This window comes from Anguilla rostrata, chromosome 8 (genome assembly GCF_018555375.3).
Source record: "Anguilla rostrata isolate EN2019 chromosome 8, ASM1855537v3, whole genome shotgun sequence".
In the NCBI taxonomy this organism is placed as follows: Eukaryota; Metazoa; Chordata; class Actinopteri; order Anguilliformes; family Anguillidae; genus Anguilla; species Anguilla rostrata.
The window spans coordinates 37,753,135-37,779,007 of NC_057940.1; the positions used below are offsets into that span (position 1 = coordinate 37,753,135).

The 25,873-nt window shown below is 42.6% G+C and overlaps 1 protein-coding gene across 5 annotated transcripts in view; it reads left to right on the forward strand.

Annotated features, from left to right (window-relative positions):
• The window catches only part of runx1t1 (RUNX1 partner transcriptional co-repressor 1), a 62,137-nt gene extending 39,131 nt beyond the window's left edge, over nucleotides 1-23,006 (forward strand). For 2 of the 5 annotated variants that reach the window (XM_064348133.1, XM_064348130.1), the window contains 10 exons: nucleotides 1,676-1,813; nucleotides 2,768-3,009; nucleotides 4,676-4,765; nucleotides 8,312-8,493; nucleotides 10,778-11,028; nucleotides 12,049-12,143; nucleotides 13,544-13,742; nucleotides 14,094-14,162; nucleotides 15,972-16,162; nucleotides 18,928-23,006. In XM_064348133.1, coding sequence (XP_064204203.1) covers nucleotides 1,699-1,813; nucleotides 2,768-3,009; nucleotides 4,676-4,765; nucleotides 8,312-8,493; nucleotides 10,778-11,028; nucleotides 12,049-12,143; nucleotides 13,544-13,742; nucleotides 14,094-14,162; nucleotides 15,972-16,162; nucleotides 18,928-19,206 — 1,713 coding nt within the window. In that variant the 5' untranslated portion in view covers nucleotides 1,676-1,698 and the 3' untranslated portion in view covers nucleotides 19,207-23,006. The remainder of the gene's footprint in view (nucleotides 1-1,675; nucleotides 1,814-2,767; nucleotides 3,010-4,675; nucleotides 4,766-8,311; nucleotides 8,494-10,777; nucleotides 11,029-12,048; nucleotides 12,144-13,543; nucleotides 13,743-14,093; nucleotides 14,163-15,971; nucleotides 16,163-18,927) is intronic. The other 3 variants (XR_010332004.1, XM_064348131.1, XM_064348132.1) reach the window with 3 other exon arrangements.
• The last annotated feature ends 2,867 nt before the right edge of the window (nucleotides 23,007-25,873 follow it).

Below are 25,873 nucleotides of genomic sequence, written 5' to 3' on the forward strand. Positions count from 1 at the left end.
CCAGAAGTGTGTGTGTATGAGATATATCAGATGCTGGTGCGGTTTATTTTCTCTATAGCAATTGTTGTTGCACAGATGGACAGCATGCTTTGCCCAGAAATTTCTAAACTAAACAGAACATACAATGAATATATAAGCTCATCAAAGTGTCATCTATATATATATATATATATATATATATATATATATATATATATATATATAAAATAAGAAGAGTTGACAGTTAAACAGAATAACACTTCTGTACCTCATTACTAGGTGCTTTATGTGGCATGCAGCTGACTATCTGAGTTGTTTGCTCTAAAACAACTAGAAAGTGTGGTAGTTTACCGCCCCCTGTCACTAGCTATGAAGGGAGTGTGGGAGGGTTTAGCCTCAGTCATTGGCTGAGAGGCAAGTGTGGACAATTGTGACCTCTGTCATTGGCTGAAAAGAGAGTGTGGACGATTATAGCCTCTGTCATTGGCTGAGAAGGGAGTAAAGGAGGTGTCTCCTACCATCTCTTGCCTGTCCCATTATGCCTCAGTTCTGGGAACTGTCAGCGAGGCCTGTGTCTGGAATATGTCCATCTACCACCCTGATTATAGTGTGTCCTGTGAGTCCTCCACCACAGATAATGGCTGTTTCCATGGAAGGACCTCCCTTTCCTCCCTTCCTCCTTCCCTTAGACACAATTGTGTGCTCCTCTTTCCTTCTGTTTTCAAAATATGGCTGCCTGATAGTAGTTGTTGACTTTCGTGATACGATTGAGAGCTCAAGACACTTGTTAACACCTAGGTGGAAACAACTTTCTTTTTTTTGCCATTTTTACGCTTTTATCACCTGAGGGTCTTTCTATAGTTGCAGTTTCTATGCCCTTACCATATTTCCATACTTTGAATTAAATAGTTTTTGGGTAGATAAATGTATCACTCTGGCATAAGGATAGTTCACGATTGCCTAGTGCGCAGAATAGCGCTAGTTTTTGCAGTAGTTACAGGTACTTAAAATAAGAGCATCAAACTGCCTGCAGAAAGCCTCTGCACTGACCCCACTGAAACAATGCCAGCCCCGGGTTTTGCACAGAACTCTGGGACTTGTTAGGGTCTCCCCCGCAACATCCGCGCGTGAGATACTTAGGCTTTCAAATCTGCCGCAGGGGTGGCTGGATGAAAGGTCTATCATTAGCGGAGGAAACATCTGTCCGTTCCGCGGTACAGGTGCAGGGGCTCTGCAGCCGGAGGACTGAGGAGCTGCACATCTGAGCCCGGCGTCGGGGCCGGGCTGCATCAGGGGTGCTCTCTCCGGGCTCTGGGAGTTGTTAAGAGTCTGCTGCCCTGGTCAGGGCTCGGGGTCTGCCTGAGGAAGACTCCTACGGAGGCTGTTACCGCTGAATTGATGTGGAGGAAATGGAATCATAACTAGCATTGTACCCTTGACCGGGGCTGACTCGCTTGGCATCGCACGCAGAGCTGTAATTGGCCCAGATCCGTCACATGTGGGGAGAGCACAAAGTGCGTGGAGAGAAAATCAGGGACCCTCAGGGGCTGGGAGTTTTTTTCTAGGCCATAACATTGACTCTAATGGCTTTGCTTGAAGTCCAGCTCTGTTGCACACCTACAGTACATCACCATCGATGAAGGCGTCAGGTCAGCGAACAAACGAGAATAATCCCGCCCTCCTTTTGTCTCCTCAGATCGTACTGAGAAGCTCTCCACCATGCCCGACTCACCTGCGGATGTGAAGACACAATCCAGGTTGACTCCGCCGACCATGCCGCCGCCTCCGACCACGCAGGGTGCCCCCAGGACCAGCTCGTTCACGCCCACCACACGTGAGCGCAGACCCCGAAGAACGCACACGCTCAGACACCTCACTGGGGCCTCACAGGCCAGGCAGGACCAGCACAATCAATGTTCATTCTCAATGGATGGTTTCACTGATTAGGGCTGGCTCAGGCCAGATAAGTGATTTCATTATAGTTAGTCAAGAGACGCGCGCTAGTCAAGGTCACTCCAAATCGCTTGTTCATTTATTTTTAAAGCCATTTCACGGGGCATGCACAGCATTTAACATATGCCATGCCAACCATTCCCAACTAATGTCTTAATAGATCATGTCTTCATTTATATTCAAAATGATGCACATTAAAAACATTAAAAAGACTTTAAAGGCCTTTTTTACCGTCTTTTTTTAAGTCTTTGCTGTTGCTTGAAACATCACATCAGAGTAAATGAACAGCGATTGGCTGTCAGCAGCAGCTTTTGTTCATAGTGGATGATGCCAGATCCCTTAACCAGATCACTTGGACTCTGCAATTAGCACGCATATAGCTGGTTGTAGAGCAACGAGGAGCCCTTAATAACAAGCTGTAATTATAAATTCTGAAGGTTTAACAAAGTGAGCGCTTTGATTTTATGCAATTGTTACCAGATGTAGCTGGAGTATCTTGTTCCTTCATTCCTGTGGGGGGGGGGGGAGGCACACAGCTTAATCCCATTAAGGGATTGAGTTTTGTGTTCTTGCTTTCACTTATGCCTGTAGAAAAAGGTTTTTACTATGTGGATTTGTTTTGGTTTCGCAATATATATATCGTACGTGTTAAGATTAAAATGTTGTCATTGGCATGCAAATCCTCAAATAACTATACATAAATAAATCAAATAGAATAAACATGGAATACATTGAAACTGTACAAAATTTTATATTATAAATGTATTATTATAAATATATTATACAATAGATAACCACGTTGCACATATTTTCCTTGCATTGTTCCTGTGCTCAGTAACCAATGGCACCAGCCACTCTCCTACGGCTTTGAACGGAGCTCCCTCACCGCCCAATGGCTTCAGCAATGGGCCCTCCTCATCCTCGTCCTCCTCGTTGGCCAATCAGCAGCTCCCGCCGGCCTGTGGCGCCCGGCAGCTCAGCAAGCTGAAGCGCTTCCTCACGACGCTGCAGCAGTTCGGGAATGACATCTCCCCGGAGATCGGCGAGAGAGTCCGCACGCTGGTGCTGGGCCTCGTGGTGAGTTTCAGCGCATATGGATGGACTAAGAGTGGTAGGCTCATTAAGAGCAATGGTTACACACATGTAAGAGCTGTGTGTGTGTGTGTGTGTGTGTGTGTGAGAGAGAGAGAGAGAGAGAGAGAGAGAGAGAGATTTTCAACTAAATACTCACAAAAAGGTACAATTGTATAAAAGAGGGAGTTAGTTCAGAATATTAATGGAAACACTTTTTTCCATTAATATTGTCAGCATATATGTATATATTCAGTATTTTATACAACAAAAAGCTACTGGGATTCTCGAACAGGGAGTCACACAGTCACAGTACAGTTTAGGCCAAATAAGGTCAGGATTGAGCAATCTATGGTTATTGTGTTTCATTGACCGAACAGCTGGATGAATGTTCTGTGCAATGGGTTCAAGTCTTTGACCTTCCCGCTTTCCTCAAATTACAAAGCTTTTATGGGCACTGAATTTAACAGGTTCCACCCCGTACGGATTGGAATTGCTCCGGTTTCATGATTTTTGATTACCAAGTAGATATTCGTTTCATCTGGTCTGGATGACATCCAGCAAAGAAAGCCCATATGCATTCCAGCTGTGTTCAATGATGCACTGATTTCAGGAAAAGGAATAATTGCGCAATAATGTATTCCTGGAAAACATAGAATGCTTTTAATTACAGTTACAAATAAATACAATCATAAAAATAAGTGGAATTTGTACTTTGTTCTGTTTCCTTTTGCCATTACGCTTTTCGTATCCTTTACGCACAAGGCTTCAGAGCGTCTCTTTGGCTTCCTTATTTTTCTTTAATTCTCTCCACGCTCCACTTTATTGAAAAGAGTGACACACTTAATTAGCACTCGCAATGCTAAAGGAAAGCTCTGGAGGATTTCTGGCTGTCAAAACAGAACTGTGCAATCTGGGGGAACAGATGTAGGACTAATGTAACAAAATTCAGGTCTGGGAAAATGAGGAAGAGGCTGTGGGTTTTATTTACTTATTTATTTATTTATTTATATCTTAAACTGGCATTTTTGAAATTGAAAATAGTGTCACTGTGCTGTCTGTCTGTTTAAATAAGATAAACTGGCAAGGGGGCAGATAAAAAAAGGGAGTCTTTTTAGAAACTAAATGATGTGAAAACCAATTCAGCCGCGAGCCGTCTGGGGGAGATGCACGCCAGCCCCACTGGGGTAGGCGCCTTGTTCGCTCGGTATCATTATTAAACGGATCAAACGCAATCGGCTCAAACCCCCCCCTCCCCCACACACAGATTACCGTATCACACGTACGTGCAAAGGTATTTAAACCGTCTTATATCTCCCAGAGAGAGAGAGAAAAAAACACGATTCCGCGGTTAAACATTTGCTCTGTTACCGTAACCTGCGCATGTATACAGCACCAGCAGCTCATTTCAATATTTCAGACCCTGTGCTGTGCATTCAGGGGGTCAGAGTCTGCACGTTTCTTAAGGAGCCTAAAGCTACCCTCCCTGCGCAGCTTGCTTTGCTCTAGTCCACCATGTGCTTCCTATTAGGGTTCTACATCCTAAAACCATTCCGTCTGTAGCGGGATATTTTTTTACCTCCAATAAGAATATTCTCACGTAACATGTTCCATATGTGCTCTCTCTCTCTTCCTCTCTCTCTCTCTTTCTCTCTCTTTCTCTCTCTCACAGAACTCCACCCTGACCATAGAAGAATTTCATTCCAAACTTCAAGAAGCTACAAACTTCCCACTACGACCTTTTGTCATCCCATTTCTAAAGGTATTGCACAACCCACTGATCTGGAAACCATTTGAATGGTTCTGAAGCTGAATTGTGCATGTTTCTATTACCATTCCTTTTTTAAAGTGAATGGAAGAAAGGAGAAAGGCATAAATTGACATGTTCCCTATGAATGGGTCTGAAGGGATTTTTGTTGCATTTTCCTATAGTATTTTAGCTTGAAAGATATGAATGAAACTTATAGAAGCTATGCAAGAGGCGTACAGTTGATGTGTCTTTAGGATTAGATGGATTCCTACTTGGGTCTGCAGTTTGCATCCAGGTAATTGTTTGCACAATAGTAGCAATATAGCATCATTTTAAACTCTTAATATTTTAATATTGGAAGGCCGCAGTCCTGCTTAGCAAACAGCTTCGTCAGTATAGCCAAGGAGCAACAATAAGAAGCAACAGCGCACAAATAAAGACAATTATAATCGCAAATAGCTGGTAGTGTTACATCATTCCACTGCGCAATTAGTTAATTGCAGGCCATGCATTATGTAAAAATATGAAGTGTGGCAACTACACTCTGATGGTGTAAATGTGAGAAAATTATAGATATTGTGCATCTACATATACTGCAGAGCTTGTATGGGTCAACTGGGCTTTTATCTAGCTGGTTATGAAACCCCTGATGTGGCCAGGAATCATGGCAGACTTAACACTGGTGGGATGAGGTCAGTTGTGTCCCAAATCTTGTGGTTTCATAGCTGGCTAATGACGTAGCATAGACTCAAACCATTCTAATGCATTTTGCCTTGAGTGTTACAAACTACATGGACGTACTGGAAAATCTCAGTATGGCGCTTACTGTGGACTGTGTCAGAATGTCCTCAACTGATCTAGGTAAAATTTGATGCTTGGTATATATACAGCCACATATTTCCTTTGATTTTTTTTCCTCTAACCTGAGGGAAATGTCAGCTTTTCTGCTGCAGCAGGTCCATGATTGATATTTTCTCTCTCTCTGCTCTGAAATATGAACTCTCTAAGTATGGATCATCCGTGTCCTGTTCATGTCCGGAAACATGATGAATTGATCCCAGAATGTCTCGCCCCTGTACATGCACTGAGTCATTCTCTTGCATTTCATCATCTCAGTAGAAACTCCAGGACGACTCCGTGCTGCAGACATTTCTTCCATTAGGGGTTATGGCGGCTGACGGATCGAGAGAAGCATACAAGGACACTTCCAGAACTTTCTCACTACCGTCCTCCATATGGCTACTTTATCACTGAGTCAGAACGGTCGGAGTCAAAGATGCAACTTTTTTTTTCCTTTTCTAATTTTAGTGCTTTTCCTCAAAGGAGCCCTTAATGACAAATACCATATGGCGGTGGGACTGTGGGTTTTTATAAGTGCATTCGAACGCAGCTGCAACAATGTGCATTAGAGTCTTAGTTTCATTAGGCTAATGTCACCTCCCGACCCTCTCTTCCATTTTGTGTTTATGGAGAAACATTTACTGGAAGGATATTACACACTCTTCTAATGATCTAATCTGGGACCAAAACAAGAGCCAGCAGGACAACTCCGGGTTACCTTGCCTTTCAAGGGCCGGCTTTTATGGGGCCAGTAGCATAAACCACTTATCGAGCTTGTTATACTGAACGTGTATGGCGCTCAGTGCGATGACTCACTGAACAAAACAAGTGCATAAATGTGTGCCTGCAAGTGTTAAAGACAATCATATACGGCCATAAATGTATGCATTTGTCATTTTTAAATTCTCTTTAAAATGAACTGTAAGTAAATATACACTTATATTTCACCCCTCAGGAAAACAAACTCATAATACAGTCGATAGAAACACTCACACAATAGCAACACGATACTTATATATAAAAAGTTATTAATTGCGTGATTAACCCATGAGGCATACTAACGAATACTAAGCATGAGTACAGCTTTCTCATAAGAACGACACAATGTGGCTTTGAAATAAACCTCAGCATACATTTTTGTGGTTGCTGTTTCTTTGTAATAAGAATAGTGACAATATTTCAATCAGTGATACATCAAGCAACTGTTGCTAAATTAATGCTTAAGATAAAACCAATTAGACATTTTACAAAACATGCAGATGATGTCAGTGGAAGCCTACATTGAACAGTAATAGAGTATGTGAAAATTATCTAGTGGGAATGTGAAGATACTGGAAGAGTTATAATGTAATTTTAAAAAACTAAAATTGCAATGAATACCAATGTCAACAGTCCATAATGTGATATTTTGTTCTAACATAGTGAGCTCGTGAATGCTGGGAATCTCTACCTCCGCAGTAACAATAAATGTTGCTCAAAGCTAATGGCTGTTTATGTGTGGGGGGAATGGCTTGCTTGCTTTTGGACATTAGCTGTTTTCAGTGTTGTGTTGATATTGAGTATTTTCTTGCTTAGTTTTTTTTTTTGTGTTTTTTTGCTCTGTATATTCTAGGCCAGTCTGACAGTATGAAGTGTGAGCAATTAAAATGACCTTCGGTAAATTAAAGCTTGGGGGTCAGTGGGGTTAAAGCAATCCAGGTTTGCTGTAATTGGCATCATAAACTATTAACGGATCATTAACTTAAACAGCTATCGGCACAGGCAGTGATTGGCGCCTGTTATTTCTCATAAACCTTTTTTTTACTCAATTTTCAAACAGAGGCTATGCAAAGTGGAAAATTCTCCCATTAGAGCCTTTTGTTCAAACAAAATTGAGGAAAGTATTTATCTTTATACTAGTTCATGGAATTATTACGCTCAAGTATTTTCTTTTTCTAAATAAGAAACATTGACTTACAGCAACCATTCATTTTCGCAAGAAGTCAGAAACACAAATAACAGTGTCTGTAATACTTGTCTGGTTATTTCTGTCAGGTTCTTGAATTGCGCTAGCTAATGAATTGATGAGAGTGCTTTTGGTTTGTTTTTGTCGATCGAAGTTGCCTGAATGTTTATTGAAAAGTCCTTCAGAGCACTACTTGGCATTCAAAGTACAATACGAGTTTGATTGCTTGTATTCTTGAAGATGTACACAGCAGTGAAGCAACAAAGGTAGAGAGCTTTGTCTGAGAATAATGAAAGTAATGAAAGGGCCTTGAGAGAAAGGTCTTATTGAAGTTTCTCTGAATTTGGCCAGCTACAGTGGCCCCTAATTTCATTAAAATTCAGTAATGGCCTCTACATCTCAGGATGAAATAATGAAAACCTTTCACCTGTTGTAAAATGTTCCTAAGAATGGCTTTGAAGTTGTGCACTTCTGGGTCTTCTTTCTGATCGTGTTTACTAACAGTTACCTCCTTGCTGTCAGGTACAAAGCAAAATGCCATCCACTTCTAAACCGCCTACTTTGATGTTGCTTCCTGCAGTTAGGGTGGTTTGCATGCACTTTCCAGTGACAAGGAAGCCCAAGAGTGCTTTAGCACTCAATGGGTCAGAAGATACTCAGAGAAAACAGCAGATTCAAGGAGCTATACCAGGACTCTAAAGATGAGAAGAGAACGTTGCTTCAAATGTGCTTCGAATTAGAGATTGAGGACAAAACTGTGTCTCCCCCTACAGGCCAACCTACCGTTACTGCAGCGCGAGCTCCTGCACTGTGCGCGGCTGGCCAAGCAGAACCCAGCTCAGTACCTGGCCCAGCACGAGCAGCTGCTCCTCGACACCAGTACCACCTCTCCCGTGGACTCTTCCGAACTGCTGCTGGACGTCAACGAAAACGGCAAGAGGAGGACCCCTGACAGGTGAGGCACAGGCACTGTCAGAAGCCTCTGCTGTTGTCAGCTAGACTGTGACAGCGACCACAGGCATTGGCCATGTAGTTTTATTGTACTGAGCCTTGATGTCACAAGTGTAGTGTTCAACACATCGTGCCATTCTCCATTGAAGAATCTACCAATTTCCATTGAATGTATGCGTGAATCTGCCATTTTCTCTGGTATGACATTGGGAACCAAGAAGGAGACACTGATTTACTGATGGTGGACCCATTCGTTTGCTAGATACTTTCATTTGATTTCTATGTCACTCCGCTGCCGAAAACCGTGTTTTGTAGTTTCAGGCTACGGGGGCATATGTGCCATAGCGTTACTGGTCTTTATTATTCCTCGCCATGGTGGCAGGGGAGAGCCATTTTCTCTCTGTCAGCGAGCTTCTCTCCGATGCGAGCCCGGGGACGGGGCTCTTGCAGGTCTTGCGAGTGCACTCATTCCCTTCAGACGTATGCCTGGTTTTGTTCTAAATTGCTTTTTTTTTCGTGAACAGTTGGGTCTTTGTGTTCCAGCACGAAATTGCGCGGGTTCCCCAGCGGCGGCTGCCGTATGAACTGTGGACGGCCGCTCCCTCGGTGGACGGGCCCAGTTCGGTGCAGAGACAGGGAACCTGCGGGGCGCTCATCGTTGCCCGTCGCGCGCCTCGCGTCGCGGTCCGCTGGATTTTCGGAGGACGCTCCTTAATGGAGCGGAACCGAGCGTTCGCGGCGGTTTTGCGGGACACATCTGGAGAACGCGGGCGCGGTCCCCAGCCAGCGTGGCAGCGCGGCTGGCTTTCTGATTCGGTCCCGTAATGACCTGCTGTTACTCACTCTACTGGAATCGCAGTGAAACGTGCAGGCCAGCGGTGATGATCGTAAAACTGAAGCGAGATTCTTTCTTTTTTTTTTTTTTTTTTTGCGAAAATGAACAGGTCTGCTGTGAATATGCAGAAAACGAGAGTGAATTATTGGTTCCGCCGTTTCCTAAACTCATAATCCAGAGCGTGTCGTACTTTTTCATTTGTCTGTTTCTGCAGAAAAGAAAATGTACTCAAAAAAATAAAAAAAGACACACGAACAATCGTCACCTTCGGCCTCCGTTGCCGTAAGAACTTTGCATGTGACGCCTTTTTGTAATTCCTGCATATTTCTGAGATCTGAGAGGTGTGGAGAGTGAGCCTAGGGAAATCGGCAGCAACGTATACAGATGAGTCCCTTCTCCAATCCGGCTTGCTAAGCTGGATTTTTCTGCTTAGTTTGGCTTTGCTTTGTTGTAGGAAAAAATTTGGAATGCTGGAATTTGAATTGGAAACACTACTCTTGATCATTAGAATACAATGCGAGAGCATTCCAGCCTTTTATTATCAAAGGCAGCGGTATGAATATGCGGTAAGTGCTGCGTGCTGCGTATTGCACGCCATGAATGGCATTTACCCGATGAGAGGGAAAAGGTTTTTTTTTTTTCTTTTACAAAAAATTTTAATCGTGCTGTATTTTTGCCACTGTGGTTCGGTAAATATTTGGTAAAAGTGCTGTATCTTCATTAAATAACTGACCAGTGTTGCATGGAAAAAAATGAAAGAAATGCTCACGTTGGGGGAAGGGAGTTGAGGGTGCATATGGTCTGCTGTGAATGAGGATTCTGAGTCCATAAAACAGCTCGTTAAGATGCCCAATCTGTTTCTGCCGTGATGTGGGGAGCCATACGTCAGGGAAGCGGGGGCGGGGGTGACATCGGGGGGGATGGGGTCGTGGGATCTGCAGATGCCCCGGTGAGTGGCAAGGGCATGGGGAGGCGCTCGCTCGACGCGGAGGCTCCCCCTTCCTCCTCCGCGGACACTTCGGATGACTGATCCGTCATTTCGTCCCCCTTCCGGAAGACCCCACGGCTGACTTTTAAATGTGACAGGAGGAAAGTGAATTTCAATGAAAAATGTGGCTCTCGCTTTGCTAAGCACTACAGTGTGCTGTTCTCAGGAGTCTTCCTTCCATATTTGGTCATGACTGTTCCCTGTTTCTTTGTTTGTTGCGTTCAAAAACTGGAGAGAACGTTTGTGCTAGTTTGAGCACCCAAATAGTGCTTATCATGATCCCCTATAAAGCATTATGTTGCTAGTTAGCTGATATCAAGTTCAGCTGATATCAACACAGGTGTATAGCTGTGCATGTAGTTTGCTACTGAGTTCATTGAACAGATTTGAGGGATAATTAAAGACAAATCAAAGTGCAAATGATGGGTGTCCATTAATGTGTCCTTCTCTCTCTCTTCTGGACAGAACCAAAGAGAACGGCTTTGACCGGGAGCCTTTGCACCCAGATCACCCCAGCAAGAGGCCCTGCACGATCAGCCCTGGCCAGCGCTACAGCCCCAGCAACGGGCTCTCCTACCAGCCCAACGGCCTGCCTCACCCCACGCCGCCCCCACCTCAGCACTACCGCCTGGACGACATGGCCATCGCACACCACTACAGGGACACCTACAGGCACCCCAACCCCCGTGACCTCAGGGATCGCGCCCGGCCTCTGGGTAAGGACCTCGGGACCCTGGTAAACCGGGAAGCCCGTCTACATGCAGGGCTAGCGAGACAGAATTGGATGGCCTCCCTGATCTGCTTTGGTTAGATTAGCTGAGAGTGCATAGCACCACCTCGCAATTTCGCTGCCTTCATTTTTGTTCCCTCCAACTTGTGCGGGTTAATGCGATGAAAAAAGAACCCATTTTTTTTTACACGAGAACATGCATTTCTCTGCCCCATGAGTGAATCCAAAGTGTGAAGTCTTCGTACTGACAGCAAAGCATCGATACGGTTATGTTCAGAGTGCACAGAACTCTGCAGAGTGGTGTGGAGTGCTGGAGCCCTGCTCCTTGTGTCTGATAGCAGTCCCTCAAACGAGGCAGCGGTGCCTGAGGAAATAAAGGCCCTAATGAAGTGAGAAAGGTGCCGAAGTAGATCTCCCCTCCCGCAGGACGGGAGCTGACCCATGAAGTGTCCCCTCAGGAAGCTCATAACGCCACACCGCCCATTCCAAAAATACAAAAAGGCCAAAGATGAATTTGCTCCATGATCTATGTTTATAGGGGGGCCTGTCGTTCCCCCCCCCCTTTCGACCCTTCCCCATAAGTGACTGGCCCGCAGGCATGCTGGGAAAAATGGAGAGCGCGCGGGTGAGGGATGGAAGGTGTCGGCGAGGGTGAAAGATGAGGGCGGTGCAAGGCGCCGGTGACTCACCACGAATGTAATGAGCGGGATGAATGAAGGCGAGGTCCCACCCCCAACCCCAGCCCCCCCACCCAGCCCACACCTCTCCACCCCCACCCCACGCCAGCCCCACCACCAGCCCCACCTCCACCCCCCACCCCCAACGCCAGCCCCCCCACCCAGCCCACCCTCTCCACCCCCCACCCCCAACCCCAGCCCCCCACCCAGCCCACACCTCCCCACCCCAACCCAGCCCCCCACCCACCAACCTCTCCCCCCACCCCCCATTCCTCCTCCACCTCCCAGAGCAGCCTCAGTTCTAATTCCTCCTCACTTCCTCCTGGCAGGGATGCACGGCACACGGCAGGAGGAAGTCATCGATCACAGGCTCACTGACAGGGAATGGGCGGAGGAGTGGAAGCACCTTGACCATGTAAGAAAAGTAATAACATTTTTTATTACTAAGACTGTTCGAGTGTGTGTCTCTGTACTGTGCGTGTGTCAGAAAAACAAAAGTGTCCCCATGCATTTGTGCACACTGGGTGAGGACGACCAGGGACGTTATTGCAAATGGTTAGTGATATATATTGATAGGGATCTACAGCGAGCAAAGCGTTAAAAGGTTTTTATTAACTGTAACTCATTTACAGGTAAGACTAGTATTGCACACATATGCACACACACACACACACACACATAGGCACACGCACACACACAAAAGTATATATATTCATTTTAGAATACACACGTAGAATTTTGATGTGTGTATTTCAGAACTTGGCTTTTGAAATTCATATCTTATCAAGTTTTCTGTTTTTTTCAAATCAGTGTTGAAAAATAAGCTTACTCTTCATTGTCCATGCCGCATACAGAATAGCAGATTTACAGTATGGTTTTAACACAAAGAAATTGCTTATGCATGGAAATCTCTGGAAACAGATTTTTATCTTCTACGTAAACATACCCGGGAAAAAAAAGTATTAGAGATGTATTAGAGATGTACCCAGCATGCAAAATATTAGGAGATGCTGTGTAAGCTTGGCAGGATTGGATTTAAATTGGAAAACAATGTTAAAATTTACAAATCAAACAAATTTGCATCAAAACCATCCCTCAATTGAAAAAGCTATGCATTTTCAGCTAAGATTATGGTTAAGATTCATTTAGAAACATTGGTAAAATAATTTATTTTTCCATCAACATGTCAAAAAGACATATGCACATCATGAGTGCACCCACACAAACACACATATATACTAAATAGATGCATAGTTTACACTGTGCTGTATTGAAGAGCAAGATGCTTCAGACAACTGCAGTGTATTTAATTCTATTTCCATATAGAACCAAAAATTTTGAATGACTATCAGCAAAACAGCACTCTACCAGTATTGCTGTGGCATGCAATACAGTATGGTAATGTGTTTAAGGTATGTGTGTATATATAGAAGCCAGACAAGCCCCATCATTTACTACAATTGGAATTACAATTAAAATAGCTAAGGGTTTTTAATAAAGGTGATTCAAACACTTAAAATTGTATAATCTTATCCTGCCAAGTTGAGTCGAGTCTAAGAGTCTGTGTTTGTTTGTGTCCCAGTTTGTCTGTATCTATTAAACATTGTTAAATCTATGTTCAGTGACTGGTTGTGTCTTTTAGATTTAAACAGAATGTTATAATCAGATCCACAGTTTTTACCATTGGTGCATTCCAGGTCAACTCTGTGTATGTGATTTTCATTCACTCCTGATCTGCCTTCAGCCCAAAGCCCTCAGGCCAGCCAGCCGAGCGTTAGCCCGTTAGCCCGTTAGCCTGTGTACTCAGCCTGTTTCCGCCCGCAGCTGCTGAACTGCATCATGGACATGGTGGAGAAGACCCGGCGCTCCCTCACCGTGCTCCGCCGCTGCCAGGAGGCCGACCGGGAGGAGCTCAACTACTGGATCCGCCGGTACAGCGACGCCGAGGACCTGAAGAAAGGCGGCAGCAGCAGCAGCCAGTCCAGACAGCAGAGTCCGGCCAGCCAGGAGGCCTCCACGCCAGGTACAGATCCGGGCCTGTTTCTTTAGTATCAGCGCTCGGGTTTTTGCAGCGCCACAAATACCAAATTGCATCACACTCAGTCGAAACAGACCTCGCGTAATTCACATGCCGCGAATTACTGGAGCCTTATCACCGATTTTAAGATGTTATGGGTAATATGTCGAGAGCATGGATAAGGCTAACATTTATCTTACTCCACTCTACAAAAATGTGCACCTAAATAAATGAATGCGCGTCAATATGTCAGATCTGCATTAAAATAATTTCCTGATGTTCGTAAGGATGTATATTACTTGTGAGCTGTAGTATAAACAATGGGATTGTTAAAAAAAATGTTCTTACTTCTTTTAGAAATACACAGGGAGCTGCTCCACAGACCGGTGTCGGGATACGTGCCTGAGGAGATCTGGAAGAAAGCTGGTGAGGACAGCAAGCATGCATGCACCTCAGTGCAACACGGGTGTATGTCAAACGGAATCAACATTGTCATTCTGTCTCAGACGTCTTGCAGCAAGTTTTATCCAGAGTGGCCTTTGGAAGCGGGGGAAAATCGAAGAGAAATTATTCAGACAGAGCTTCTTTCTGGCTTTGAATGAGAAAGCCTTCTGTCAGTCACCTCTGCTTCTGCGTTTCTGCAGAGGGAGGGAAGGAAATTTGGACAGCCATGCACAGTTGTACAGTACAGTAGCCAACCAATGAAATTTCACCGCACGCTGTGCTCTGCATCCAAATACGATGTCAGATCGTAAAGTTACTTCATGATTTTTATTGTGATGAAGTAGCCTGTGTGCGTATTCTCTTGAAATGCCAATGGTTAAGCTATCACTGCAAGTATTGCTCTAGGAACACTGCTGTTTTTCAGATATAGTGACATACCCTTAAATGTAATCATGTTTCTCACAACCAATTTCCTTCTGCTATGAATTGTATTTTTCCCTTCGCCAACAAATATGTCTTCAGGAACAATTTCAGTGAGCTTAATGCACCAGGCTGTATGTGAACAGTGCCTCAGTGGTTTAAAACATCTCGAGCAAAAATATGTTCTTAAGTGTAGAATATCACACATTACATGCATTGGTGGAGTACTTACTGCACTGAACTTTTGTATTGCTTGGGGTTTCGCTGCTGTAATAGGCCCCAGTCTTTGTTTTAATAAATTACACTTAAAGCATCTGAAAAACAATGAATTATATTGACACCTTGTCCGCAGACTGCTTTGCCCGTCTCCTCTGTATTCCATTACATTGGGGACTCGACTTATGAGCTCGGTGCCAGGCGAGATAGAGCATTGTTCAATGTAAATTTAAGAAATGCTTCAAATAGGCTTTTTTTTCTTTTTTATGTCTCCCTGAGAGGGTTGCAGAAAATTCAGGAGCTGTGCCTTTTTTGCATTGTTTTTTTTCCCTGCAAAGGCAAAATGTTTACAGTTGGTAATAAATATTCAGGCGCCTTGCACAATGTCCTACCAGCTCTCATTTACTGATCTGCATGAGCCTTTGGGACCACAATAGAAATGCATAATTTAAATATAAATTGCCTGATTTACATATACAATTAGTCAAGCTGCAGCCTTGATCGGAGTGCAGAAATATTGTCCTGTTGCCATTTTGATGGAATTTTAATTGACCTTGAATATTCAGTGTAACATCCATTCAAAATATATGTGGCGTTCCCCGAAATCCATTGATTGTACAAAAATTATACATTTCTTTAAAAAAACCAAACTAGAAAAAACAACTAAACATGTTATTATGCTACAATTACTAAATGAAGGTAAAACGTTAAATAGAAACAAAAACATTTTTTTTTTGATTTGTTAACAGCGGGCCCAATTTATCTTATAATTAGAAATGTTTGTAATTAAAATGAAAATGTACAGAGGCCGCTTATTTTCCCAGTTCAGTGAAATAGGCTGGAATTAGTGGTGCATTTATTAGCCAGTTTAAGTCTTGATTTTGGTCTTTGATTTAGTCCTGACATTGAAGTGTCCTTTCTTTCTGAATGAAGTAAGATGGGATTATGGCTGAACAGATACTCATTGGTAAAGAAGTGCCTTTTTTTAAATAAGAGCTGTTCATAATGTGTAAGTTATCAGCTCGATGTTGCGTACAGTATATTGTACATTTGGAAGTTGCAGAGCTTCGCAGCGTCACGTAGCGCGGTGATGGCGGGAGTGTTTGGGGACAGCTTGTACGAGCCAGTCCTTGAGTGCGGTGTCGTGTCTTCCAGAAGAGGCTGTGAACGAGGTGAAGAGGCAGGCCATGTCGGAGCTGCAGAAGGCCGTGTCGGAGGCGGAGCGCAAGGCCCACGAGATGATCAGCACGGAGCGGGCCAAGATGGAGCGCACGGTGGCCGAGGCCAAGCGGCAGGCGGCGGAGGACGCGCTGTCTGTCATTAATCAGCAGGAGGACTCCAGCGAGGTGAGACGCCAATCCCACATTCCCAGAGGCCGGCCACCCTTCACAGGGCAACCATAGAGCAAGTCAACAGGGTGGGACAGTGGCAGCAACAGTGGAGGAGCTCAAACATTTTTAATAGTCCTTTAAATCTATTTGATCTTTTTGTTTGTTTGTTTGTTTGTTTTTGATTAGATCACAGTTGGAATATCTGTGAGCTTGGTTGTTGAAATCTATCTATCTAGCCAAATGTCTTCAATAGCATATTTATTAAAGATCATAATAAAGTATTCACGTTATTGTCAAAAAATAAGTATGTAGGAATGCCCTTTTCACACCGTAAGGTATTTTATACGCTCATGAGTGTAACTTACACAACAGTGGGGATAAACTGGAATTCTGGTTCTTGTCTCTGTGTTTCTGGCTGTATATCCCTTTTTAAGTCATCAAATTTCAACCGATACTGTAATAATCTTTCTTTTCAAATGGATGGCATACAATACTGGATCTCCTTTAATAAAAGCAAAATGAGCCGAAACACGTTTTCAAAACGCGTTTCACGAAAACGCATCACTCGTGAATCGGAAATAGAACTGCGACGACTACAGGCTTCTCGCACAACCCATTTCTTCCTGGCAAGTACGGCATTTCCTCTGATAGAATGGAGCCAGAGGCCAGGCTCCAGAAAGAATGTTCCGTGATCACGCTCACCCTTTAGATAACTACAGAGATAATGAGTCAATCAAACAAATAATATGTTTATGCAGCCTTCTTGATACAGGTCTTAGGTCAATTACAAACGGGAGTCCTACCAGTCTTGCTTCAAGTGTTCCCTTACAAAAAAATAGTACATACAGCATTATGTTTAAGTATAGGCTACCTAAGTACATGAAGTTTATATTTAAAAGTAAGTACTCTATTAAACTGAATTGGCCTGTTTTAAGTATACCTTAAGTATTTCCCGGAATACATACAGTACACCATTTATTCTCAACTTAAGTTAAGTATTTTATATTTTAAACCATGTAAGTTTAATTCTGGAAAGTAAAGTGAAAGTGCATTCTGAGTACACTACCTTGAATTTAGTTAAGAAAACATAGAATAAGCAAAGCCTCTGCATCCAGATGCATCCGTAAAGTTACAACAGCTCTACGCGTCGTGATGTCATCCGGCTTCCCAAGCCCCCAACACAGGCGTTGAGTGAAACCTTTGCACACTGTGTGGTCTCCCAGAAATCCTTGGTGCACTTTATAGTTTGCTAATTCCCTTCAGGGCACCAACTGAGAACAAACACACTCTTGTGTGTAGAAAAGGGTGCCAATCAATTAGTGCACAAGTCATATGTGTAGCCAAACGTAGAGCATCGGACGCTGTGGGAGTGCACTCGAGTTACATTTGGAGCAACTGTGAATCGTGCCACCGCCTTATCAGAGGAGATATTACTGATGAATGGCTTCTTGGTGGCGGTGCGTAGGTTTAATCTGAACACTACAAATAGTACAGATTTAGTGTGGGCTATATTAGGTCTACTGGGCAGACCTAATAGTTCAAATAAAATAAATAATTAAAATTAGATTTTTATATTAGGCCTACTATTTATAATTACAATTTAATGTGACTGCTAGCCAAGTTTTTCCACCTCTCAGACTCCCCTTGAAACCTTGGCTGCTTACACCCATATGCCCCAGCAGAGGAGCACTGTAATTCTGTGTGAAGAAGTTTAATACAGAACCAGCACGAGGCAGGGATAAGAGAACGATATAGCCAGTTTACTATAGTTGATTGCCGACATTAAATCGCTGTGTGACATGCGTTTGTGGCTTGAAATTGCGATTTCTATGTGGAGCGCTCAACAAAGATCAGGAGAAACCATATCTCACTGATCTCAGCTGGTGTGTCGCAACATCCATAAAGAGCCCCTGATTCTCAGAAGTACAAAGAATCTGTCTTTGACAGCTCATCTCTGTATTTTAATGTAAAATTTGTTCCTTGCATTAGAGCTAATTAATGCGGGTTTTGTGTAGTCACGCAACGAGGGATCAGCGTCAACACTTCAAGCGTCCCTACCCAACTGCAATTTAGTTTTTTTCTCTTTTTTTCCTTCTTAGACTGGATCTTAGTAAAGGTGGTAACAATTTGGAAATGGGGAAGTGGGAAGAGGGAGTGGAGCACCGAAATTAAATCTCAGCGGGGAACTTGAGAAATTAGAATTATTCTCACAGCTGAGTTTAATTGAACGGGCCATGTTTATTTGACTCTCTCCCTGGAGTATAGCTTCAGTAGCTGTTTATAAATGCTGCTTCCTGTTCTGCTAAACATTCAAGGGTCTTTCATCTTTGATGCGCTTCTGCTTGTAAGGCGCATATTCAAAGGGAAGTCATGTACAGCCTGGGCAATGCATTATATTCATTCGTTTTATGTCTCTTGACTGCATGTTCCGTTCAGGGTATTACACTTAACCAGTAAAATCCAGTGAAACAGTTAAACTGGTAGCATTTAGAACAACCACATTTTCCTGTGCCAAAATGGTGGTTGTTTGAAAAACTTATAGGGCAATGTTAATGAAACCCTTCGTCAGGCAAGCACGAGTCAAAGGAGTAACATTTGATGTTTCGGCTCCTTCAGAATGAACTCCAAGTGATTCATTCATTTTTGGTGTAAGAAGTTCCCATTTGTCTCTGTGTCATATAAAAAAAAAAGTAGTTCAAGCAGTTGTCAATTTGAGGTAGTGTCCTTTCCATTTGAAGTCCGGGCCTCTTAATTCCGTCTCTCTGCTGCCCCCTCCACAGAGCTGCTGGAACTGCGGCCGCAAGGCGAGCGAGACGTGCAGCGGCTGCAACACGGCGCGGTACTGCGGCTCTTTCTGCCAACACAAGGACTGGGAGAAGCACCACCACGTGTGCGGACAGACTCTGCAGGCGCAGCAGCAGGGCGAGACGCCCGCCGCCGTCGGCTCCTCCGCCACGCCCAGCAGCGGCGCGGGCAGCCCCGCGGACACCCCGCCCGCCGCCACGCCGCGCTCCACCACCCCGGGCACGCCCTCCGCCATGGAAGCCGCGCCGCGCTAGAGCGGCTCCAGCTCGTCCCCGTCAAACTCTTTCGCTTCCCTCACCCGCTCATAGATTTTTAAAAATGTAAGATGCTACAAAGAGAGAGGACTGGTCTCGGAGTAACGATTATACACAGAAGGCCAATAACGGGTCATATTGACTTGCCATGATTAAGAACACAAAGATATTCTTTGTTTTTATTATCAATGTCATTGTTGTCGCTATTAATATTATTATCATCGTCGTCGCTATTTTACCTTCCTGTAAATACGAAGCGGAAGCTGAAGAGACAGCAGAGAATTGCAGATGAGTACATTTGACCTCCCCTCTGTTCTTTTTCCAGTAGCTGGGATCTGAAACTAGTTGACCTCATTAAAAGATGCTTTACCAAACAGCAAACCAAGGGATTACTAATTGCTGTTGAAAGCAAAAAACAGATAATGTTCCGTGTGATAAAGAGACACGTTTGTTTTGAACAATATGTGGGGGTTGGAAGGAAGGGGGAAGAAAAAAACACCAACCCCACCCCCCCCACCCCCCACCCCCCTCAAGGGCTCAAGTGCTGGATGGAGGACTGCAGATATTTTTCTGGGAAGATGAATGCCATACTTGGCTCGCTGACTGAACTCCGAAGACCTCTCACAGAAACCTGCAGATGTGCACCAGATTGCAATGAAACCCAGATGTTCATCCATCCCCCACAACTTCTGAAAGAAGCGTAATAATATCCAGGTCAGTGGACTGAGGGAGAAGTGAGCCTTCACGGCAAAGGGATGAGAGTTTGGAGGAATACAGCACTGGATTGGGGGATTAAAAAAATAGAATATACTTATTTATGTTTAAATATCATCCCTTTCGGTTCAAGAACAGGATGTGATGTCATCCAGCCTCAGCAAGGTGAGAGACAAAGCGGCACTTTGCGAGCAGAAGGCTGAGACGAATAACTCCCTGAAAGGTGAAGGCCGGCCTCCTGGATGCCGTTCAGCCCTTTGATGTCCAGTGTGCCCTCAGCCCCAGGTTTTTTCTCTCTCTCTCTCTCTCCTTTTTTTGTTTTCTAAATATTTCTCATGGTGTAAAAAAAAAACACTTGTCCTGTGCAGTTCCCAATGGTGATTTAATGTATATGTGTTGGACAATTGTGAAGATGCATAGTAGTTTAACCATGCCCACAACTTTAGTCTCTTTGTTCCTTGTTGGTGCAAAAAGAAAATTTAACCTTTCTGAGCTGCTTTTATATTTGTATGTATTAGTGATAGTTCTCTAGTAGTTCTATAAGAAGGATTTTTGTTGTCCTCAAGAAAACTCTCAGAGCTGCTATTTCAGTCTATTCAGATCTTTTCTGAGAACTAGCATGCTTCATGGAATGCTAACATAAATGTTTTGTACAGGGGATGTACACAAATGTATTTGCACTGTCACAAAGACTCTAGGCATGCATCTTTTGGCAAACTCTTTCGGTATAGGTCCATTCCACACTGATTTATCCTGTAGTTGTAGTGTGATTTTCTTTCTGTTATATGGAAATATTGTAACAAAACCCACAATTGTTGGTGATGTTTTGAGCAAAAGAAGATATCATAACTTTTTTTAAAGGGCCGTGCATGCACATCACTGATCGTTTGTTAAGTATTGTTGTTTTTCCAAAAAAAAAAAAGAAAAAAGAAAAAAAAACTAATTAAAACTAACGTTCCAAATGCACAGGTGTAGACTGACAGCTTTAACACTGCTGAATGCCAGGTTACACAGTATTACAAGAATTAAAACACGGAAGTCAGCCAAAGACAGACACGAAGGACCAAAATCTGATTTTATTCTGAAGTCAAAAGAGATACACGCAAATGCATGATTATTTATTTTTCTTTGAACCAAGCTATCATCAGGTGAAACCAGTTTCAGCAATGTTTTAATAAAATTTAAAAAAACTTTAACCCTTTCCTGTCCAGAACTGAGATCAGCACTGCTCAACAAGATTGGGGGAAACATTTATGAAACTGACATTTCAGACAGATAGATTCTTCCCTCACACACCATCAGATGTATTTTGAAATAAAATGAGCAATAATATCCAAGGTAGCACAAACCACAATGAGGATTCCTCTCTTAAAAATTATTTATTAAACTATTTTCAGATACTTCATGTCAGGTTTTATTTCTTCTTTTTTTGGGCATTTGTTAATTATAGTATATAACTCCAATAACAGAATAATAGAATTCTGGGCCTTTCAAAGAAGTATATTCATTGTCTGAACATTCTTTTCACAATGCCAATAAATGTAAGTGCAATTTATTTTGTTTGACAATAACAAAACAAAAATAGAGAGTACAGTCTAAAAAATGTCATCAATTTACAGGAATGAAGATGGAAATTGACAAGCACTTAATCAGATGCACACAGTACGCTTTTCCTCCCAGAAACCATGGTGCTAATAGATGTGTATTTGACCTTTGACCTCACTGAGGTGGCCTGGTGGTGGGTACAGGCAGTCTGATTGGTGGGATTCTCCTGTGTTCCCACACTGTAAGCCTATGTTCTAGACTCTAAAGGGTTAAATAATCCAAAAAGGTGTCTGACACCCAGTTAACATTTCCTCAGAAGCTGTGATTTTACACGAAACAGCAAAGCTGTTTTAACACTAGTGTATTGTATTTGAAAAATAAAAGGATTAGTGTGTCATGTTGTTGCATTTCAGGGCAACCTGGGTAAAAAAAAAAAAGAGGTGAATAAATAAAAGTTGAGAACTCTTGAAGCTCTATCTCCTCCTCTCCTTTCCTCTACTCCTGTTTTGCTACAACCTCCTCAGTGGCAAAAAGTCTCACTCTACCTCTGATCGCATGTTATTAGCGCCAGTTGTTGAACAGATACTGGTCTAGTCAAACCAAATGGGCACAAGAGAACAGGAAAAAAACCAAATCTAAGCTTAAACAGCTGCAAAAACCATATCACTACTTGGTAACAATGCAGACCTCATAAACCTAATGAAGAGAAGAAAAAAGAAAAAAAACAACTTTTTTGTTCCTTTTTGCTTGTCATATATACAGATCACCTGAAGTATAATTGTATGTATAGCAAATTAAAGGCCGTGACTTTAAAAAATGTGTTAACTCCATTTGATGTAGTAAAAAAGGATTGCTGATGGGAAAATATGGCATCCTCGTTTTCTCCCTACCCCCCCTCTCTCTATCTCTCTCTCTTTCACTCTCATGCTCTTTTCTCTTGCTTTTCTCTGTCATTAGACATGCTACAGTAGGCCGCCTGTTGTTTAGGTTCATATCATGGGGATTCATTTTGAAAAAGAAATTAATAACGAGTAAAAAAAAAGTGTTTCGAAAAATGAAGGCTGGTTCATAGACGCATGCCTTGACGATGTATCAAGGGGGAAAGGAACTGTTATCTCCAGTTTGTAAAATAGATGAATGATGAATTTTAAAAAGAGAAAACGTGGAGATGGTGGAAATGCAGACAAATGGTTTTAGGGAGCAGAGCAGGGGTGGGGGGGGGGGCGGTTATGAAAGTTTTATTGTGAAAAAATAAACAATTGAAGTTGTTGTGCAATACTTAATTCAGACATGTACCACACGCTAATGGTAGACTAACACTGGGGTTGGTCCTTCATCTTGCATTGTTGGCATACTCTTGAGCTTTTAAGTCTACTATGTCGGGACTGTGGCTTCTCGTAATTCTTTGTTTTTTTGTTTTGGTTTTTTTGGTTTTCTTTAGTTGGACTGTAACGTATGGTCTGTCAACCTGTGAACCTTTTGAAGTATGATTCCGGTATTGTTGTACTCCTTACTGTGTAATAAATATTTTAAAACCTGTACCCAATTCATCGTTTGTCCTTGCTTCTAACCACGGAAGTCTAATTAAGAGCTTAGTAATAAAACCAGCACTCTCTTCCTGTGATACCTGCCGTCTCTGATGATGTAAATACATGCAGCATTTGAAATCGGCTCCTTCCCTACGGTTGTGGAAGAAACTATGGAGCCTACCTTTCTCTCATGCTGACATGCTTTGCTCTTCTCAGCTGTAACAATACAGGTGGTTTTATGGTTTTATAAGCTATTTAATCATTATTATTGCTGTATATGGTGTCTGCAGAGCTTGAGTGAGCTGCCGAGGATTGGTCCTTGCAGTAAAGCAAAGTTAAACTGTCTAGATGGATAAACCTCTGGCTGTGTACATTTCTTTGTGAGTTACTCAACATTACCATCGATGGAGCATATGCACGGGATCCTCAGCAGTATTTTAAATAATTATTTACACACTGAATACACCATTACACAATACATCAGCATATTGTAGATTTTAGCTGTCAGTCACACATTGAATGTTAAACTTTAGTGAAAAGTATGAAGAACAGCTATGTGGGCATCACATTTTTAATTACGATTTTCTTTTGGAGGACGTCCGTTGTTCTGAGATGTGACGTCTGTGTCAAAGGGAATGGGTGCGTATGTGTTATGCATTACGCTGCTTTGATCATGTAGCGCACAGCTCTTTCTCCATCACGCTTCAGGCAGACCAGCCAGATTCACACATTAAAGCCAAAGACAGCAATCAATCATTCACTCAACAATATTAATATTATAATAGTAATATTAGCTCCCATGAGGGCTGTGTGTGTGTGTGCATTTTGTGGTGCGTGCGTGCGTGCGTGCGCGTGCGTGCGTGTGTGTGTGTGGGTGTGTTTATGCATGGGGGGGGGGGTGAATGGGTGATATTTTATGAGAATGTATTTCTCTTCATTAATTTTTCAAACTTTGGGGGAACAGTAGAAAACAGCACAGAATGTTTGCCTACCCAGCCTCAATGCTGATGTAATCAAGGGATCATAATGGGTAGACAATTTTCAAAACTTCACAACTACAGGTCACAAATGAGTGAAAATTGACACAATTTTGGAACCCCCTCATGTTCTGATTATGAGTTGATCATTTTCATTTCAAATCATGAAGTGAACACAAGCACTAGTTCTCATTCATTACCCTATATACACTATATGACCAAAAGTATCTGGAAACCCCTTGGTATGGGGCTGTTTTTCATGGTTTGGGCCCCTTAGTTCCAGTAAAGGCTAATCTTAATGCTACAGCGTTCCGTCACATTCTAGACAATTCTGTGCTTCCCAAACAGTTTGGGGAAGGCCCTTTCCTGTTTCAGCATGACACAGGAAAGGGCACACAGCGAGTTCCATGTAGAAAAGGTTTTGTCAAGAGCAGTGTGGAAGAACTTGACTGGCCTACAGTGAGCCCAGACCTCAACCCCACCAAACACCTTTGGGATCAATTGGAAAGCTAACTATGAGCCAGGCCTAATTGCCCAATCAATGCCTGACCTCACAAATGTTCGTCTTGCTGAACAGAAGAAAATCCCTGCAGCGATGTTCCAATATCTAGTATAAAGCCTTCCCAGAAGTATATATAAGTATATATAGAAGGGTGGACCAATTCCATATTTATGCCCATAATTTTGTATGAGATGTTGAATGTCAGGTGTCCACATACTTTTGGCCATGTCGTGTATGTGCAGCTTGGTCCTTCTTTGAACAGAAACAGAGTAATATCACCATCTGAGGGTGTAAGAAAAGGGTCATATTATGCTTTTTGATCAATAGCAGGTTTGTGAAGTGTGAGCACCTGATGCAATGTGATCCAGAAGGTTGCATTTCTAGAAGCTGAAATGTAGGTAATGATCTATAGACTGTGTTGTCTATTGTCGCTTGCAGGACATTTCATTTTTGTTATATGCAAAGGAATAAATGTTATCAGCAGCAAAGAATCTAAAAACTCACAGTTAAGTTTATTCATAGGGATCTTTGCTCTGATTAGGTGCCCCCACGAGATGATTGATATCTGATACGTATCTTTAGTATTCTGGTTTTATTCTGTTCTGGTATGCTCATAGTCAAATTATTTCAGTTGTACTTTGTTTTATTTTATTATATTTGTATGAAAATATGGAGCCACAAAATATAAACTGGAAGTCATAAAACATATTTTTAACCACCCAAATTCATGATATCATCAGAATATATTTACACAGGTGATTAAAAGACTGAGGTTACTTATTTAAAGGGATGTCCATGACGGTCTATTATAGATTTGTATAGTTTTTTTTCTGCTAATATACATTATCTTATGTATAACTTCATTTTTCAACATTTTTTCAAAGGTTAGGCTAAGATTAACAACAAACTGCTGTTCGAAGTGTTCCTACTCTCACGTGAACTGAGCTAAATAGCTTTTATGAACACAATAATATCAATAATTATTCGTAGTAGCTAGTATGTTTTTGTGAATTGTCCTATATACAGAAAATTTCTAAATAATTACGGAATAGCGCCATAAAATGCAAAATAGAATACCCACATATTTTGAGCATGAGAACTCTGCAGAAGCGGGAACCTGTTCTAGCATGCTGTTTGGTTTCAGCCGAGCTTGATTAAGCCAGTCACCTCTGAATCATGCTCCCAGCACCCTTCCAGCAATTTCAGCTCAGAACCAGGAACAAAACAGGTGGGGATTGTGGACATCATTTTAGCCACAGTATGTTCACTGATTTTCCATCTTTTCATCTGTTCAGTTTTCAGTGATGCAGTCTGGCTAAAATATGAATGCTTAGAGCATTCTCTTTTATGTCTGTTTCAGAGGCTGTTTATGTTTGCTAAAGGCTTGCATTTTTAATTTC